This window comes from Thermobia domestica, chromosome 12, assembly GCF_964235325.1.
Source record: "Thermobia domestica chromosome 12, izTheDome1.hap1.1, whole genome shotgun sequence".
Classification (NCBI taxonomy): domain Eukaryota; kingdom Metazoa; phylum Arthropoda; class Insecta; order Zygentoma; family Lepismatidae; genus Thermobia; species Thermobia domestica.
In genome coordinates, this window is record NC_137465.1 from 109,105,108 (window position 1) to 109,125,702 (window position 20,595).

At 37.3% G+C, this 20,595-nt stretch overlaps 1 protein-coding gene across 1 annotated transcript in view; it reads right to left on the reverse strand.

Annotated features, from left to right (window-relative positions):
- LOC145666069 (dual oxidase 2-like) overlaps positions 1–20,595 on the reverse strand; it is a 363,698-nt gene that overhangs the window by 143,530 nt on the left and 199,573 nt on the right. Inside the window, exon 16 of the mRNA XM_081733166.1 lies at positions 2,305–2,504. Coding sequence (XP_081589292.1) covers positions 2,305–2,504 — 200 coding nt within the window. The remainder of the gene's footprint in view (positions 1–2,304; positions 2,505–20,595) is intronic.

Consider the following 20,595-nt stretch of genomic DNA (forward strand, 5'->3'; position numbering starts at 1 on the left):
AAAAATTACCACGATTATTTTTTTCTGTTCCTTTCAATTGATTATATACAATTTGCAATTTAAAAAATATATTTCTGGTTATTTAAACAATTACTAACTTTCAACGTTACAATATGTCTAATTGGTTTTATTCTCAAAATATCTTCATAAGCAACGCTAACTTTTGTCACAAAAAGCATGTCTCTATATCATTCTTACTTCAAAAAATAAACTCGATCAAACTTTGGGTTGCATATCTTCTGGGACATTCTGTATATACACGTCATCTCCTTCCCTACCCGCTCCTTCAATTCCATGCCGAGGGTATGGATTTGGACTTAAACGGCATCGAAAGTGTCACTATTTATCTCAGCGACCTCGAAAACTATGGATTGGTCACTAATATGTGTCGTTTTTTTATTATTTTTAGTCATCTCTCCTCCCCGGCCGAAAATTTGCGCTAGAAACCTAAATTAGTCCACTTATGTATCAAAAATTATCAAAATCAATGTAGGAATCAATGAGACATTAGCTGTCAAACATCGTTACGTTCATTTTTTATTAATAGTGTAGTTTGAATAATAATGAAAATATTGTAATGAAACTTGAGGTGGGCTTATCTTAGAGTTTGAAAGGAAATAACATTGTAGTATTTCCATAACTGGCGTCTATGCAGATACGAACAAAACAAACTATAATTTAGAAGTTTCTGATCAGCGTGGGCCCAGTGATTAGCTTTGTTTATTTCACAATGATTGATTTCAATGCAACGGATTGTAGTGTTTCTGCAAACCAGACCATTAAGATAAAAACATGAGAAATAATCTTGATGGAAGTATGAAACTGATTCGCGAAAATATTAAAGATTCTCATATGTTGAAGTTAGCTCATATCATGTTAAGAATTTTCATACAGTCTGTTGATTGGTATATGTTTTATCTTTCGACTTTTTTTTCGTTATATACAAGAATGAGTCAAAGTCATTCAATATTTGTTACATGACATAGGAATACCTGTGCTTATTACAGTACAATGACAGCAGGTTAACACTCAAATTAAAGTTCCTCGTTTTGGACTGTTTGCATCTACCTTTCCGTCAGTTCCTCAATTCCACGTAAATACAATGTCTTATCAATGAGGTAAAGAAATCATTCACTGCTGTTACCACATCCTGCTGGTTGGTGAAGCATCGTGATTTCAGAAAGTGCCCCATGGACAGAAATAGGTAGTAATCAGAAGGGGCAAAGTCAGGACTAAATGTCGCGTGTGGCATCACTTCGATGTCATCAAGTTCCTGAATTTTTGTTGCGTTATTTCGACCCGAGTGTGATTTTACGTTTCCTTGTTGCAACAGGACGTGCTATCGGTTCACCAATGTGGGATAGTTTTGATGTAGTGCAGCATACATTCTCTCCAACTGTTCGCAATAAATGTCGGCATTAATGATACGACCGTTAGGAACGAATTCGGAGTGAATTACGTCCTAGTAATTTCGCCACATACATAGTAGGACTTTATGCTTGAAACTGCACTGTTTGAAGACCGGTTCTGGAAGTTGGACTGGTCGGATGACCTGTTCTCAGTTACTGTTTCTGCGTATTCGGGTTTCAGGAAGATACCTACTTTTCGTCGCATGTGACAATCCGTTTCAGGAAACGCACGTCACGTGTATTAAGCATCACATTTTGGCATACATCTACTTTTCTCTGGGCCTGAGTTGAGGCGAAGTCAGTGTTTCACAATCCAATAGCTTCTGATGGTTTCCTTAAGGTTGTGAAGGTGACGCACTACAGTGGACTAGAACATGTCGAGTTGGTTTGCCAATCGTCGTGTACTTATTGATGGATTTACCTCAATGGTGTGTTATATGAGCTTAGTCTGTTACCCTGGAGCGGCCTGACTTCGGCTGATCTTCAGCATCTTAAAAACGTGCACAACATTTTTCGTACCAATGAGTTCCTGAGCTGTTATTCACTGCACCTTCCTCTTTGGCATGACAAATGATTTGGATTGCCGCCGCAGCGTTATGCCCCAAGTTCGAACACATAGTAACAGTTTATGTATCAGACAGAGTGGCAGCCTCTGTTGTAAATAGTCCATTTGCCATACTATCTTCTGTGTCAGTTTAGCTTTGTACTTACGGGCGATCATGGTGAATGCACTTTTTTGGTTATAAAAATATCGTATGACTTATGACTTAAATTTATATTAATAATACTGAAGAATTATCTGTTCCATAAAATGCATAAATCAAATGATAGATATATCTTAAGCAATAAATGTACAAAAGTATAATATATATAAATTTCGTAATAATAAACTTACCAAATCATAGTCATTAACTGTCCTAAGTACTAAATGTAGACCATCAGTAACAATAAAAATATCCATATGAGCACGTTCTGCAACATCTTTAGCTCTTAATAAGCTTCCCGATTGATTACGAACTTCAATTTTTCTCTTGTGAGCTTCCAGTAACACGACCACAGGACGTATGCCTTCTTTTGCACTCACCCATTCATGCACTAAAACATAAATAAATAAGTAGGCATAAATATTAAATTTGTGTATATACAAGATTTAATGCTATAATTCTGTCCCGAATATATTTATATTCTAAATTTATTATTATTAGTATGATATATTTTAAATGCCAATTTTCAAGGAAAACTTCTTAAGGCTACTGACAGCTCAAAAGGAGGTCTCATCAACTTTGCCCCGCCCTTACGCGTGTTAGATACAATTCTTAATTTTAGTAGACACCTATCACAGGTTAGTTTCTGTTTTTTAACTGTCGCTTTTATGCTACACCGAGAAAACGCTGTAGTTATACCATTAACGGTTAAGCTCTCCTAAAGTGAAACTGCACCCTGAACGCAGCTTTTCATGTAAGAAACAACATTTAACGGTACTAAGAGTACATTTCCTGAAGAAAATCTATTATATAAAAGAGAACGCACAAATCCTTTGTTAGCTCATCACGCTAATACGGCTGAACCAATTTCTTTCATTTTTGGGGGGTTATTAGGATTTGGACCCTAGATGGTTTTTATCATATCACTTTAATTTTTAATTACCAGTGTCTTGAGATAATTGACCATTCAAGTGTCCATAACGTACAAATCCTTTGTTAGTTCATCATAGGTATAAAAATAAACGTATTTATATGCAACCCGCATGACCGTGTCACTCGGCGGGTTAACATAAATGACAGGCGATATAATGTTAACATTTACTGGAATCTACTATGGTTTTTATCATATCACTTGAAAGCGAAAAAGTAAAAATTATCTAAGTAACAAAGTTTATTGCGTTCCGGGGTGACACCAGCGAAGCGGGGCGGGTTAACATAAATGACAGGCGATATAATGTTAACATTTACTGCAATCTTCTATGGTTTTTATCATATCACTTGAAAGCGAAAAAGTAAAAATTATCTAAGTAACAAAGTTTATTGCGTTCCGGGGTGACCGCAGCGAAGCGGGGTGAACGCTGCTAGTCTATTATATAAAAGAGAACGCACAAATCCTTTGTTAGCTCATCACGCTAATACGGCTGAACCAATTTATTTCATTTTTGGGGGGTTATTAGGATTTGGACCCTAGATGGTTTTTATCATATCACTTTAATTTTTAATTACCAGTGTCTTGAGATAATTGACCATTCAAGTGTCCATAACGTACAAATCCTTTGTTAGTTCATCATAGGTATAAAAATAAACGTATTTATATGCAACCCGCATGACCGTGTCACTCGGCGGGTTAACATAAATGACAGGCGATATAATTTTAACATTTACTGCAATCTACTATGGTTTTTATCATATCACTTGAAAGCGAAAAAGTAAAAATTATCTAAGTAACAAAGTTTATTGCGTTCCGGGGTGACCGCAGCGAAGCGGGGCGGGTTAACATAAATGACAGGCGATATAATGTTAACATTTACTGCAATCTTCTATGGTTTTTATCATATCACTTGAAAGCGAAAAAGTAAAAATTATCTAAGTAACAAAGTTTATTGCGTTCCGGGGTGACCGCAGCGAAGCGGGGTGAACGCTGCTAGTACTAAATATATCATTAATTTATGTATGGATCCACCGTCGGAAGTACTGACAGTTCTTATGTGTGCACAAGTTTCTCACGAAATATACATAAGTTGAGCCTAATCAAATTTGTATGAAGGCAGTGGTATGTTTTTTTGCATTAAATTTGAAAATGAAAAACTTTCTAACGTAAAATCAAACATTAAACCATCCAGATGACTACTAGAGGTCTGCAGGGGCTCGGGCCGAGCCCGCGGGCCGGATTCGGGCCTACAAAGCATATATCACGTCGGGCCCGGGCCGGGCTCGGGCCGTAAATTTTTAAATATACAACCATATTTATCGGGCCTTTTCGGGCTTAACTTTGTAAATATACTGTACAACGATACATCACCGTTCTTTCTGAAGAACTTTTAAGGCACAACTGCAAAATTAAACCTCTCAATACTGTACATAAAAATACATTTTTGCGTTAATTATTAAGTTTCTGCAATTCGGGTTTATTTCGGGCTCATTTGATTATCACACACGAACTTGGGCCTGAATGCTAAAACATATTTCGGACTCGAGCCGGGTCTCACATTATAAATCCACGGGTTGAGCCGGGCACGGGCTAATAGTTCCGGCCCGTGCAGACCTCTAATGACTACTAATGTAATTGTCGTATATACCAGGTTATCATAAAATAAGTATTGCTGTTCAGAGAACTCTGGAGACGTAACCACAGAATGCAACCAAACTTGTTAGGATTATATTTCGGAAAATAAAGAAGCGATTAGTGTAGAAAACAAAATTAGTTCCAATTTTCGCCACCAGAGGTAATCATCGCACTGTACAACGCCAACTGCGTGCAGCGTGGAAGAAAAACGACATTAGGCCTCTTTCACATTATCCGGCGATTTGCCGTTCCGGTTCCGGCTGTTTGCCGGATCCGGTTTCGGCCCCTTTCATATTATCCGGCGTTTTGCCGTCGATGAAAAATATGCGAGCAGGGTTGCTGTGCAACTGAAGAAACAAAACTCTGTGACTCTTGTCGTGTTGTGGTGGTTCTAATGGACAGACGCAAAATGTGTTTTCTACTCGCCTTGTTAAGACACAGCCAGAAAAAAAAAAACGCCAGAGACACATATGGGTTCACCCTTTTTTTTTTTTTTTTTATATATAGAAGTGGTATCTTGAAGGAGATTTTTCTATACTGTTTCCACAATTAAGGGAAGATGAAGGAAAATTCTTTAATTATTTTCGCATGTCTATCGCGTCAACTATTGTCATTCATTAATTTTGTTAACGTGGCTGCAGTGGACAAATGCAAAATAATATGCATTTTATTCGCTTTGTTACCAGGCCCGTAGTCAGCCCAAAAATTGAGAGGGCCCGGTAGAAGTTAGGGATGCCCGACCCAATCATAGTATACTTCATCACCATACTATAGTTCATTTTCAAGCCTACCGTGAAACTCTTAGGGGGCCAGCCAAAGTTTATGGGGCCCGGCCCCCCTAGCCCCCCATGGATACGGGTCTGTCTGTTACCGAAATGAGAGAACATGCCACATACAGAAAAGATGTGCACTTTTTATTAGAGAAGCGGTATTTTGGAATATTTTTCTATACTGTTTCCACAATTGATAAACTTGGGCAAAATAGCGGCCTGGTTCTGGATATTTAAAATACCGTTCCGGTATTCAACTGTTGTGACTGACAAAACCAGGCTAAAGTCCTCTCGGGATAGTCAACCGTTGAGGTCTATCCGAGAATCTCAAGCCAACATTCAGCCACTGACCCCAAGACTGGTCTGTAGGCATTATTATTATTATTATTATTATTATTATTATTATTATTATTATTATTATTATTATTATTATTATTATTATTATTATTATTATTATTACTAGCTGTTATGCCCGTTCTTCGCACGGGTCAGATAAAATATCAATGTAAACAAACTGAACAATGAGAGAAGAATTAAGAAACATTTCTAAATTAGATACATTTTGTGTGAATATATATCCAACAACGTACGTGTTTTCATTGGGAAGGCCGATGGGGGCTGAATTTGAACGTAAACACTATCGGGAGTTTCAATATACATCTGAGCGACCTCGACAAATATGAATTCGACACAAATATTGGTCATTTTCTACTACTTTTACATGTCCCGGTAAACGCCCCCTGAGACCCCTCCCTGGTTCGAATTGTGAAAAAATCGCCTCTGGCCTTCAGCCAATACCGCAAAAACTATGAATGTGACACTAACATCTGTCATTTTCTATTACTTTTACATAGAAAGTAAACGTCTCTGTGATCCTCTGGTTCCAATTTTGAAAAAACAACGCCTCTGGCTCCCAGTCGACGGGGGCTGTATTTGGAAGTCAACGCTTTGGGAGTATCACCATTCATCTCAGCGACAGCGAAAACTATTGATTTGACACTAATATCGGTCATTTTCGATTATTTTTACATCTCTTGCAATTCTCCACCCCGGTGACTCCCGGCCCGCATACAATGGTGGCTGAATTTGAAAATCATCGCTAATGAAAGTATCACCATTTATCTCAGAGACCGCGAAAACTGTGAATTTCACACTAATATCGGTCATTGTGGATTATTTTTTACATGTCTCGGTGATCTCCTGGCCCAAGTTCCTTAGCTGATGGGGACTAAATGTGAAAGTAAACGCTATCTTGAGTTTCACCATTGAGCTCAGTGACCCCGAAAGCTATGGATTTGATATTAATATCGGTCATTTTCGATTATTTTTACATGTCTCGAAATCCCCCCCCCCTCTGGTGATCCCCGGCCCGCATACAAATGGTGGCTGAAGTCGTCGCTAATAGTAGTGTTACCATTGATCTCAGCGACCGCGAAAACTATGGATTTGACACTAATATCGGTCATTTTCTACTACTTTTACATGTCCTGGTAAACGCCCCCCTGAGACCTCCTGGTTCGAATTTTGAAAAAAAAACGCATCGGTTTGATCTGGAGCCTGGACCAAGGTACCCGTGACCAAATTTTGGTAACTTTCGGTCCACTCGTAGGATCCCTAGGCCGCACAAAGACAGACAGACACATAAACTCTTTATTTTATTTATATTAGATTATTATTATTATTATTATTATTATTATTATTATTATTATTATTATTATTATTATTATTATTATTATTATTATTATTATTATTATACTATTTCGGGTTTATTCTATTGACTCAAGTCTCTTTAAAGCACTGCTCTAGTCTCTGAATTCAGAGGACTATTCAAGAAATTACAGCCAGATAATTAATATAAAATATATAAAGTACAGTATATTTATCAAATATCACATCATGAATTCTCTTTTGCTTTGCGTAGCAAAATAGTATATAAATATATAGCAAAAGACTGTATTGCTGAAATATTTGATAGTGTATATTTCAATTTTGGGTCACCACAAATTTATAGAAGGTCATTTGTCCAGTGCTACACGGACATCTCCCAATCTTCTATTACATAATAATTTATATTGATTTCTACACTTCGGTAGTATTGGTCGTTTTCAATTAATTTTACATGTCATCTTTCCCCATATATTGTATATACAGGTTTGGTTAATTACTCCAGATGTACTTGGCTAGAACATAACCACATACACAAACACACTCCACATAACACACAAAACCACACGCTCCCATATTATATTAGCCACTTTCTGCTCTTTCCTGGCAACACTTGCTTCCTCCCCCAACACCCATCCGGTAGTTTGCCGCGTATATGTGAAGAGCGTCATTGCTTGTAATGTTCCGCTTGGCTATACACGGCGATTTGCCGCGCCGAATTCTAGCAGGGAGATCCGGCTGTTTTTGCTCGCCGGATGAATGTCCGGTGACCGCCGCACATATGTGAAGAGCTTCATTGCTTGCAATGTCTTTCTACCTCATCCGGCAATTCACCGGAACCGGATCCGGCAAATCGCCGGATAATGTGAAAGGGACATTAGTGATGTTAAATTATAAAGTCTGTAAGTAACTATCCAGGCGCTTACTCACGCCTGCATGTGTTTCAGTGATACGGGTTTGGGCATCACTATGCCAGAAATGAATTGATGGTGATCCGATGTTGGCTTCTTTTTTCTTCCCACATTCTTTGCCTTGTCCGGGGTTAAATTTCCGTTGAAGACACACGTGAGTCGGATCCCATGTTACCCTGTAGGTCCCGTCCTTAGAACATCATCATCATCTCATACGGTACTAGTCACCTTGGGTTTTTCTTGCCCAGGAAACTTCACGTCAAAGACCTGTCTCTGGGCAGAACCCCACATCACCATCACCACCCATAACACATCACTACACCAAGGGGTTATTAATTAGCAGTACAAATCAATGCCACGCGTCGCACGGGCGCATAATTAGGCCTTTATTTCATTGAATATCAATAATATAATGTCTTCCATACTACACTTAACACTGGACAGAAAGACAATGACAATTGCCTCTGGAGGCGAGATTTGACATTAACCTTTCCTGGAATTTTTTTGGGGGGAGGAGCTTGAAGTTTATGAGCACAGGAAAGACTAATATTTAACTTCGTTTTTGTAAGATATTCAAGATTTTTAAACGGATGCTTCAACTCAAAAGCCCTCTACCTCCGTAAATCCGCCACTGACCGCGGAGTATTAATAGCATTGGTAATCATTGCCACTTGACCTACACGAGAGGTAATTACAACCTTTCTTATCATTTAGCATCACTAGTGTCGGTTTTCTTCCGTGCTGCACTTACTTCGTGTTGTACTGCGCCAAAATTATCTCTGGTGGCGAAAATCGGAACTAATTTTATTTTCTACATCAATCGGTTCTGCATGTTCTCAAATATATTCCTACCAAGTTTGGTTTCATTCTGCCGAATGGTTACGTCTACATGGGCGCCCTTGGTTACGTCTACAGATTTCTCTGAAGCTATACTTATTTTGTGATAACCTGGTACAACAGAAACTTTAAATATTAAACAATACATAAAATAGTGAATTTTTTAAGGTGATTTTTCTAACATTTCCATTTTCCTCTTAAAATCACAATAATCTTATACAAAAACAAAACAAAGCGGAAAATTAATTAGCCTATATTAACTGACTTTACTGACTTTTACTGCCTTTATATTCTAGCAACCCTGTAAAGCAGCGCACAAAACCTTATCAATATCTCCTTCATCCAATAGCATCACGTTAACACTACCCAAAAAACCAAATGCATTAACTCGTATTCTTTTGCATATTACTGTTAATTAAATATAGAATAAGCATGTTCTGCCTTTCTTTCAGGTTGAACGCGTGCTCCCTATAGAAGTTTTACAAATAGAATTTTGAATTTATAATTATAAACCATTTTTCTTAAAAAAAAAATGGATTCATACACGCAATTCACTTGTTTAAAAGTTACAAACAACAGAGACAAACAACAGGTACTACCAAAGTGATGACAAACTTTGAAGTATAACTCATGTATTGTTATGGAACCATAACTACGCTAAAAAAATGTATGGTTGCCTATAATCATGTTACTTTGTCGTAATTAATCCAGTATTCATTGAGATCTTTCATGCTCCAAATACTACCATCAGATCTTATAGAAATTTATATGAAACCACCAGGAAAGGATGCTCCTTCAAAGAAGAAAATCATAATCGAAATCACTATGTCCATGTCGCAGCTATGTGGCAACATACCCAGAATTTTATGTTGCAATGTTTTGTTAGGTAGAGTCTAATAGAAGCAAAGCCGTAGCTAGAGATTTCGGCGCCCGGGGCGAAGTAGAATTTGGCGCCCCCTACATTCACTCAGGGGCAGAGTAATCCGTTTTGGGACCCTGGAGGCGACAATTTCAAGGGGTCCTATGTTACAAATAATTCCAGCACATAAATTTTCTTTGCTGTCTTCCACAGCCTCATAGGCTTATCGGGACACCGATAACTATATTGTAATATTTTAATGTGCTCCAAATTTACAATAACTAGTTTAATTACATTCATTATTAACAGTTAAATGCTCATATTCTGCAGTGTAACACATAAATGTCAAATACGAGCCAAATAGTCAACAGCCCCTGTAAAAACACTAATAGAGTAAAAGGAGAAAAATCATATACAAATAGGTAAAACTGTACAAGGTTACATTGTTAGAAAAGTTTTCTTCCTACATTTTTGCTCTGCAAAGGATTCTATTACGTCATTAAATGACATTGAAATTCAGAGATATTTCAAAGGAATTGTCACCACAAGCTAATAATTTGGTTTGAAATATTGGCCCAAAATAGCTAACTCTCTCCCAAAATAAGCATCGCTGGTGGAAAAAGATTTAACTCTAGGGATACCGCGAGCGTAGCAAACGGGAAAAAAAATAGTATGGGTCTGAAGCTTACAATACAACAAGTTGATTGCTATAGTTTAAAATTAAAAAGAGGGAGTTTTGGGGCGCCCTGTGCCTGGGAACCTCGGAGCCTGGGTTCCATTGACTCCGCCCTTAATCCACTCCTGCATTCACCATACCAAACTTTTGCCTCCTTCATTTTTTTAATATAAGAAAAGCAGTTTTTGTTGTTATGCTATGTTGAATTTATATCAAGCTGCTTGGTCAGACCATTGCAACATCCAAAAATGATCATGTATTCTTTTACAAATAAGAACTGTTTTCAAGAGGCTTTTTTTGTCTACAACTTCACAAAACTACCTTTGGTTGTATACAAATCCACTTGGAGAACAGTTATGAAAATTTACAGCTATCTACGTTTCATACAATCGATAAAAAATAGAATGTCAACACATTAGAAACTATGTTCTTTTAAAATGTTCGAAATAGGTGACAGCATTAATTTCTAGTAATAATTGTAAACTTTTGTAATTTTATTCTGTATAAAATCACACAAATAGCATTTTAATTTCGATTCGTTTAATATCAGCAATCAAACAGGTTGAATTTGTTAATTATTGACTTTCTTTTATTACTCTTAAGGGTTGATGGTGTGATATTATTGTTATATTATTGTTTTAAATGTGCATGTCCCAACAGAAGATAAGGATGACGAAATGAAAGACAGTGTTTACGAAGAAGTAATAGAACGGGTATTTATCCAACTCCCGCGATACCATACCTAGAGGGGAATACCAGATTGAAGTGTCGAATAGATTTCCGGTTTTAAGTTTCGAAAAAATTAAATGTAGACTGAAAACAAGGAATTCATGTTATTATTCAGTTCAAAATCTCTTGTGGTCGCGAATTCTGTCGAGGAATTTGAAGCTTAAAATATATAAAACGATAATCATGCCTATTGTTCTGTGTGGGTGTGAAACATGTCACTTACTTTAAGGGAAGAATGCAGGCTGAAAGTATTTGAGAACAAAATCCTGAGACAAATATTCGGACCCAAACGGGATGCGAATGGGCAATGGCGGAAACTTCATAACGGGAAATTGCATAATTTATACCCTTTACCAAACATTGTTAGAGTCACCAAATCTAGGACGCTCAGGGAGGCAGGTCATGTAGCAAGAATGGAAGAAAGTAGGAACGCTTATAAAGTTTTGACTGGAAATCCAATAGGAAACTTCCATTAGGAAGACATAGGCCCATACAGAAAAGATGTGCACTTTTTATTAGAGAAGCGGTATTTTGGAATATTTTTCTATACTGTTTCCACAATTGATAAACTTGGGCAAAATAGCGGCCTGGTTCTGGATATTTAAAATACCGTTCCGGTATTCAACTGTTGTGACTGACAAAACCAGGCTAAAGTCCTCTCGGGATAGTCAACCGTTGAGGTCTATCCGAGAATCTCAAGCCAACATTCAGCCACTGACCCCAAGACTGGTCTGTAGGCATTATTATTATTATTATTATTATTATTATTATTATTATTATTATTATTATTACTAGCTGTTATGCCCGTTCTTCGCACGGGTCAGATAAAATATCAATGTAAACAAACTGAACAATGAGAGAAGAATTAAGAAACATTTCTAAATTAGATACATTTTGTGTGAATATATATCCAACAACGTACGTGTTTTCATTGGGAAGGCCGATGGGGGCTGAATTTGAACGTAAACACTATCGGGAGTTTCAATATACATCTGAGCGACCTCGACAAATATGAATTCGACACAAATATTGGTCATTTTCTACTACTTTTACATGTTCCGGCCCGTGCAGACCTCTAATGACTACTAATGTAATTGTCGTATATACCAGGTTATCATAAAATAAGTATTGCTGTTCAGAGAACTCTGGAGACGTAACCACAGAATGCAACCAAACTTGTTAGGATTATATTTCGGAAAATAAAGAAGCGATTAGTGTAGAAAACAAAATTAGTTCCAATTTTCGCCACCAGAGGTAATCATCGCACTGTACAACGCCAACTGCGTGCAGCGTGGAAGAAAAACGACATTAGGCCTCTTTCACATTATCCGGCGATTTGCCGTTCCGGTTCCGGCTGTTTGCCGGATCCGGTTTCGGCCCCTTTCATATTATCCGGCGTTTTGCCGTCGATGAAAAATATGCGAGCAGGGTTGCTGTGCAACTGAAGAAACAAAACTCTGTGACTCTTGTCGTGTTGTGGTGGTTCTAATGGACAGACGCAAAATGTGTTTTCTACTCGCCTTGTTAAGACACAGCCAGAAAAAAAAAAACGCCAGAGACACATATGGGTTCACCTTTTTTTTTTTTTTTTTTATAGAAGTGGTATCTTGAAGGAGATTTTTCTATACTGTTTCCACAATTAAGGGAAGATGAAGGAAAATTCTTTAATTATTTTCGCATGTCTATCGCGTCAACTATTGTCATTCATTAATTTTGTTAACGTGGCTGCAGTGGACAAATGCAAAATAATATGCATTTTATTCGCTTTGTTACCAGGCCCGTAGTCAGCCCAAAAATTGAGAGGGCCCGGTAGAAGTTAGGGATGCCCGACCCAATCATAGTATACTTCATCACCATACTATAGTTCATTTTCAAGCCTACCGTGAAACTCTTAGGGGGCCAGCCAAAGTTTATGGGGCCCGGCCCCCCTAGCCCCCCATGGATACGGGTCTGTCTGTTACCGAAATGAGAGAACATGCCACATACAGAAAAGATGTGCACTTTTTATTAGAGAAGCGGTATTTTGGAATATTTTTCTATACTGTTTCCACAATTGATAAACTTGGGCAAAATAGCGGCCTGGTTCTGGATATTTAAAATACCGTTCCGGTATTCAACTGTTGTGACTGACAAAACCAGGCTAAAGTCCTCTCGGGATAGTCAACCGTTGAGGTCTATCCGAGAATCTCAAGCCAACATTCAGCCACTGACCCCAAGACTGGTCTGTAGGCATTATTATTATTATTATTATTATTATTATTATTATTATTATTATTATTATTATTATTATTATTATTATTATTATTATTATTACTAGCTGTTATGCCCGTTCTTCGCACGGGTCAGATAAAATATCAATGTAAACAAACTGAACAATGAGAGAAGAATTAAGAAACATTTCTAAATTAGATACATTTTGTGTGAATATATATCCAACAACGTACGTGTTTTCATTGGGAAGGCCGATGGGGGCTGAATTTGAACGTAAACACTATCGGGAGTTTCAATATACATCTGAGCGACCTCGACAAATATGAATTCGACACAAATATTGGTCATTTTCTACTACTTTTACATGTCCCGGTAAACGCCCCCTGAGACCCCTCCCTGGTTCGAATTGTGAAAAAATCGCCTCTGGCCTTCAGCCAATACCGCAAAAACTATGAATGTGACACTAACATCTGTCATTTTCTATTACTTTTACATAGAAAGTAAACGTCTCTGTGATCCTCTGGTTCCAATTTTGAAAAAACAACGCCTCTGGCTCCCAGTCGACGGGGGCTGTATTTGGAAGTCAACGCTTTGGGAGTATCACCATTCATCTCAGCGACAGCGAAAACTATTGATTTGACACTAATATCGGTCATTTTCGATTATTTTTACATCTCTTGCAATTCTCCACCCCGGTGACTCCCGGCCCGCATACAATGGTGGCTGAATTTGAAAATCATCGCTAATGAAAGTATCACCATTTATCTCAGAGACCGCGAAAACTGTGAATTTCACACTAATATCGGTCATTGTGGATTATTTTTTACATGTCTCGGTGATCTCCTGGCCCAAGTTCCTTAGCTGATGGGGACTAAATGTGAAAGTAAACGCTATCTTGAGTTTCACCATTGAGCTCAGTGACCCCGAAAGCTATGGATTTGATATTAATATCGGTCATTTTCGATTATTTTTACATGTCTCGAAATCCCCCCCCCCTCTGGTGATCCCCGGCCCGCATACAAATGGTGGCTGAAGTCATCGCTAATAGTAGTGTTACCATTGATCTCAGCGACCGCGAAAACTATGGATTTGACACTAATTTACTTACTTTAAGGGAAGAATGCAGGCTGAAAGTATTTGAGAACAAAATCCTGAGACAAATATTCGGACCCAAACGGGATGCGAATGGGCAATGGCGGAAACTTCATAACGGGAAATTGCATAATTTATACCCTTTACCAAACATTGTTAGAGTCACCAAATCTAGGACGCTCAGGGAGGCAGGTCATGTAGCAAGAATGAAAGAAAGTAGGAACGCTTATAAAGTTTTGACTGGAAATCCAATAGGAAACTTCCATTAGGAAGACATAGGCCCAGAGTTGAGGACAATATTAAGATGGATCTCGCAAAAATAATAATACCAAGTAGAAATTTTGGTGGATCGTGTGAATTGCGAGTGGAGCGAGCAAGAAAATTTTTGGAAAACCGACAACAATATTGATTTTGTAGGGCGCCACTACTTATACGGGAGTCGCGTCGTTTGCTCTTTTCCATCACCTGTTCTTTCTTCTTGCTTGTTCGGCGCCCCCTTGCTATCAACAAATAAGTAAAAACTTGTGAATCTAATTGAAACGTGTAAATTGCGAGCGGAGCGAGCTAGAATTTTTTTACAAATTTATTATTATTATTATTGCAAACCGACAACAATATTGATTTTGTAGGGCGCCAAAACTCATACGAGGCGCAGCGTTGTTTACTATTTTCCAACACTTTTTCTTTCTTCATGCTCGTTCATCGCCCCCTTGGTATCAGCGCCCGGGGCAACCGCCCCGCCCGCCCCCCTAGCTACGGCTCTGAATAGAAGTCCGGGATATAAAGCCCTTCACCTATTTTATTTACAAAATAAATCTCTATAATAGTTTTATAAAGTTTCTTTGTAGATCTCTAAGCATTTTCTGAGTTTAGCAAGTCTTTAGCACACATAGTAGTGGCTTCGGAAATAAAGCTCAATATGACTTTCGGTTATGACTGAAAAACTCCTTCGCTCATTGCAGCCTCTGGAAACTATTATAGATTTATCCGTAGCTCATTGCAGCTCCAGGAGAATGGTGGTTACAGAATATCTCTTTCGCTCATCGCAGCCTCCAGAGATAGGTTTAACGGAACTCCATAGCCTATTGCGGCCCAGGAGAAAGGTGTTGATACGTTATTGATCAGCTGTAGACTGATGCAACCATTCTCTTGCAATCTTCTTTTATAGACGTTCTTTTGCAGGGGAGGCGCTTGAGGGCAGGTCGGCCATCTTCGGTTTTCTTCCGATCCTTCTTCGTATCCGTCTTCCATTATCTGCTGGTGTTTATATGTTGTTTTTTTAACACAATAACTCATGTTCGTGATTGAAGCATGTGCTTATAGTAGTTGTTTATACATGAGAGTATAGGACCTTACAATATAAATGAATTGAATTGAGAACCTTCTCTTTCTTTAAGTCGAATGATAATATATAAATAGACAAACAAGTACATGAAATTTTATAACTCTAAGTATAATTATTTTTAAAATTTGTTCATAATCTTATAAATAATCTGTTGGAACATCTTTTCTACGACTCTAAGTAAAATAAATTTTGCAATGAGATAAAATATTTGAATTTGTTTCTCCAAGCTCCATATACGAGATAATCCTTCCACATATATGAAGCAAAACTTTTAGAAAAAGAAACTCCATTTATCCAAAGCTTGTTTAAATAAAGTACGTAAGCTCAAACACTAGAATAAAATAGTAATAATTTCAATGGTTTAATTAAACGAAACATTGCGTTTTACAATTTGACCAGTTTTCAAAGGACTTTTAAAAAAATCACATTTCTCCAATCCTTGTGTAATTTCAAAATTTATTACTTCTCAATATTCTAATTTGATTTAAAAGCATCAAGCACATTTTGATCTGAAAGAGATCCAAAAATTCAGATTGCTAGAGTGGTGCCCTTTCGTGATAATACGTATTTCACTATTCCCTTTCGACGAACAGATTATTGCAGAAACCAGAGACATGAGTCACATATATCATCTGGATTAGAACTCCTCCATATATTTGCATTCAATCTGTCCATTAATTATCGGGTTATGCATGTATGAGCAACTCAACTTTTTTTCGCTTTCGTTACCACTCGTTCATGGAGGTCACTGGAAATCCTCTGCTGCAAACATCAATTGGATAGCTATCTTTTTTTTTTTTTTTATTCTAGCGAATCAAACGAAGATAGAAAAAGTTAAATATTTCTAAATTTCTGTTAAGACATCTGGTGAAGATAGTAGAAAATAATGATAGTTTAGCTCAGCGTTTTTCAACTTTTTTTCCCTTTGGGGCACATCAAAGTACGTTTTAATCTTTCGCGACAGATCTGCATGTGATTTTTTTCCTAGATGCAAAAAAAAAGTAAACATAAAAATGCTTACAATACAGTTCTTTTTATTGTGGAACGACTATGAGATACAAATCTCACAAGAAAAATCTTCACCAAAAAAGTCCCATTTTTTACGGCGAGCGGCATCCCTTGAAACTTCGTTAGAGCCACAGTCAAATTTCTTAAATATGCGCAATAACGAAAGAACGATAGTGTTAATTGTAAGTTAATCTATTTCAAAAATTACAGAACTGTGCAGCAATGTGTTCCGTGCGGCCGTGTTGATTGTTTAAAATTGAATAATTCTTATAACTGTAATCGAGAAGAGAACACCAAGAGTCGTGTTATTGAAATTACTTTTCTGTTTCCAGTTTTTCTTCCAAAAATAAAAATGAACAACGTTAAAAGCAAACTTTCCAACTTTAAACTTGAAAGACAAGTGTGAAATCAAGTTGATTGACGATACATTTTTATTTTCTTCTAAAGATAACTTCTTTGCAGAAGATCTTAGAATACATTAAAAATCTCGAGACACACCTGACACGTATTCGCGACACAGCGGTTGAAAAACTGGTTCAGCTTGCTATTATATACACACAAGTTAAGGGAATATCACAAAGCCAACTACTGAGGTACAGTACACACTGTTGCCACACGTACGATAGGTAAATACTTTTTTTTTTTTTTTTTGGTGTATACAAATTCGTCCCAGTTCAAGTGATTATATGGTAGACAACAGTGAAACTAACACACGTATAAGAAGGGGTTGTCAGCGTTTTAACCCTCTTAAACAAGATATAGAAAAATAAGCACTTACCATATTCAAGTTCTTCCTAAGCTGACGATCATTTTTTTTTTTTTTTTAATGTAAACGCACAGCATGCAGACAATGAAAAATTAAAAAAAATGTGTCGAAGAAAGCCAGGTAGTATCTATGAAACGTTATTAAACAATAGTAACAACAGTTTCCAAACCTTTTGTTAAGCACCAGAAATTTGAAAGCACAGTTTATGACGTCAAAATTGTTGGGAACTAAAGTTATACACTATACGAAAGGTTTTGTTAGATATTAAATAATTCATATAATTGCATTTGTAGATATCATCTTGTTCATTTTCTGCATTTTTTATGTTCTTAGCTGTCTTTTAAGTTATTCGCTTTAATTAAAAATTGGGCTTCAGCTTAGTAAAAATCTTTAAGATATAGTATGTATACAAAAATCACTCGTGTCCGGAAGCAATATGTGCTTGAGTGCTTCAAACCCCTTTAATGAATTTTTGTACGCCACTGAGTACCATTCTTTTTTTTTATTATTTTATTTTCTCGGCATCATTTATTTACTACTATCTTCCACCTCTTTAGTCTGCAGCACTTAACGTGGAACTTTAAAGACTATGTAAATTTTATATAGGGTATTTTTTATCCTTTGATTGGTTTTGTTACTTCCGTTTACGTTACGTAACACCGTGCTAGAAAGAACAGAATCATATATTATAGTATTACATTATCCGAATCACTACTATTGTGCGGTGCATATCGCACTGACTTTTGACCTTGATTGCTATTATTAGTCGGCGAATCCACTTGAGCAATGTTGCCAACGCTATACTTTGGGAGTTCAATTCAGCCAGTGGTTTTACAGAGGGACAATCTTCTCAACTTGTAGTAATATTCTCCCACTGAAAGCAAATTATTTGTCGGAAGTTAAGACCGAACTAACACACTCTTACACCCTAAGTTATACTTTTAGAATTCGCCCTTTGCCCAAAAAATAATATAATTTCAAATGTAGGGGAAAGTGGGGGAATACCACGCAACGAGGGAATACCACGCACCCTATTTTCTCAGTTCTAATGCTTCGAAACTGATTCAGATTAGTGCTACTATCTAGTTTAGAGTATGAAAGACATATTGCATGAGCGAGGCGCCAGTTGCTGCTAGGTGTGGTTCATGGCATGGCGAAATGTTGTTTTGCTGCAATTTCTTCTAATTTACTTCGTTTATAGATTTAGAGGTATGTATTGAAATACTTAGTTGATTTTTATAATGTGTATACAATGTTTTAGCGTAGTGTGTTAGTAGTAAGTTCATGCTAAATCTGTTTATATGAAAAAACGTGAAACTTCTGAAGGTTCAATTTTTCTTTCTCGGCTTGGAATGGGATAATTGCACGCATGTCGTCCATTGTGCGTGGTATTGCCCTTCACGAAGCAGTTATCAAGAAAGTTTATGCTGCGTTTCTTTTCCTTTTTTATGCATATTGCAGATGCCATGACACTATATTAGGCAAACAGAGAAGTGCAAATGGACATTAGAACAACTACCAAACGCCATAGGAGCAGTAAATGGCAGAAGAAAAATTAGAGAGGTAGCAAATGATTTTGGGATACATGAGGCTACATTGCGAACAAAAGTGAAAGCTGGGACTGTCTGTTCTAAGAAAATGGGAAGAAAAGTTGTATTGAGCTCTACACAAAAAGTGGAACTTGCTGATCACGCTTTACATTTAGCCAAGTTGTTTTACGGAATCTCTTCAATTGAACTACGCAGAATAGCTTATGAATACGCAGAATCTAATAATGTCAAACACAATTTGAATAAAGAAAGTCGACTTGCTGGGAATGATTGGTTGGAATTGTTTTTAAAGAAAAATTCCACGATAATGTTAAAGGAAATCTGAAGCAATTAGTATTAACAGGGTCGACGAATTCAATGAAGAAAAGATGAAAGGGTATTTTAAGAACCTGACAGAGGTTACCGAAAAATATCATTTCTGCGAAGATTAGATCTTTAATGTTGACGAAACAGGTATATTCATAGTATAGACACCAGGGCGTATTTTGGATCCAAAGGGAGTGAAACAGCTCAGAGCACTAATATCATGGGAAAGGGGTAAAACCGTTACAAAGCTGCCAGGTCTTACATACCCCTATGTTTATCTACCCAAGAAAACGCATGTCACCTCAGCTGCAGAAAGGAGAATCTACTGGATCTATATATTCTTGGGTGGAGCAATGAATCTAGTGGCTGCAACATTTTGCTCTTATTGCGAAACCGATAACAAATGATCCAGTCCTACCTATTTTGGATCACACGAGCCATATTTCATTAGAAATTTACAATTTTTGTAAGAAGAAAGGAATTGTTATGGTTACAATACCACCGCATACGTCGCATAAACTTCAGCCGCTAGACCTCACCTTTTTTGGTCCCCACAAAAAATATTCAACCAAGAATGCACACTGTTTGCGAAGCACTACGTTAATGAAAAATTTCTCCATATTACTTACGTTAGTCGATATCTTTAATAGAGCTTATCCGAAAGCAGCAAATATGGACAAAGCTGTTAATGGTTTTAAACAAGCGGGTATTTGTCCTTTGGAGCTGGACACTTTTAGAAAAGAAGATTTTGAAGCTGTTCAGCAATTCCAGGCCGTAGAACTTGAAGATAAAAGAGAGACTTCGGAAGAAGTGAATTCCCAATTGCTTTCCGATGCTCAAACTACTATAGGCCTACGCCAAAATGAATAACCATCTTCGACGAAAATAGGGCTAAATCGAGAAGGACATCAACTACTCGGAACACCACCACAGCAGTTACCATTGCTTGTCCAACCGTCTTCTTTACAAAATGAGGCTGTTAAAGTCTCAGATTTCTCCTATCTCCAGGTCTGCCAAGTCAACTACTCGAAATAACAAAAAACGTTCAGAAATCTTAACTTCTACTCCAACCAAACGAATATTGGAAGATGCTGAATTCAGAAAGAGCACTAAGCGAAGAAAGCACCAAGAAAGCAAAGTTGAGAAGAAAACTCGAAAATTCGATGTTGGTGGAAAACGTGAAGACAACCT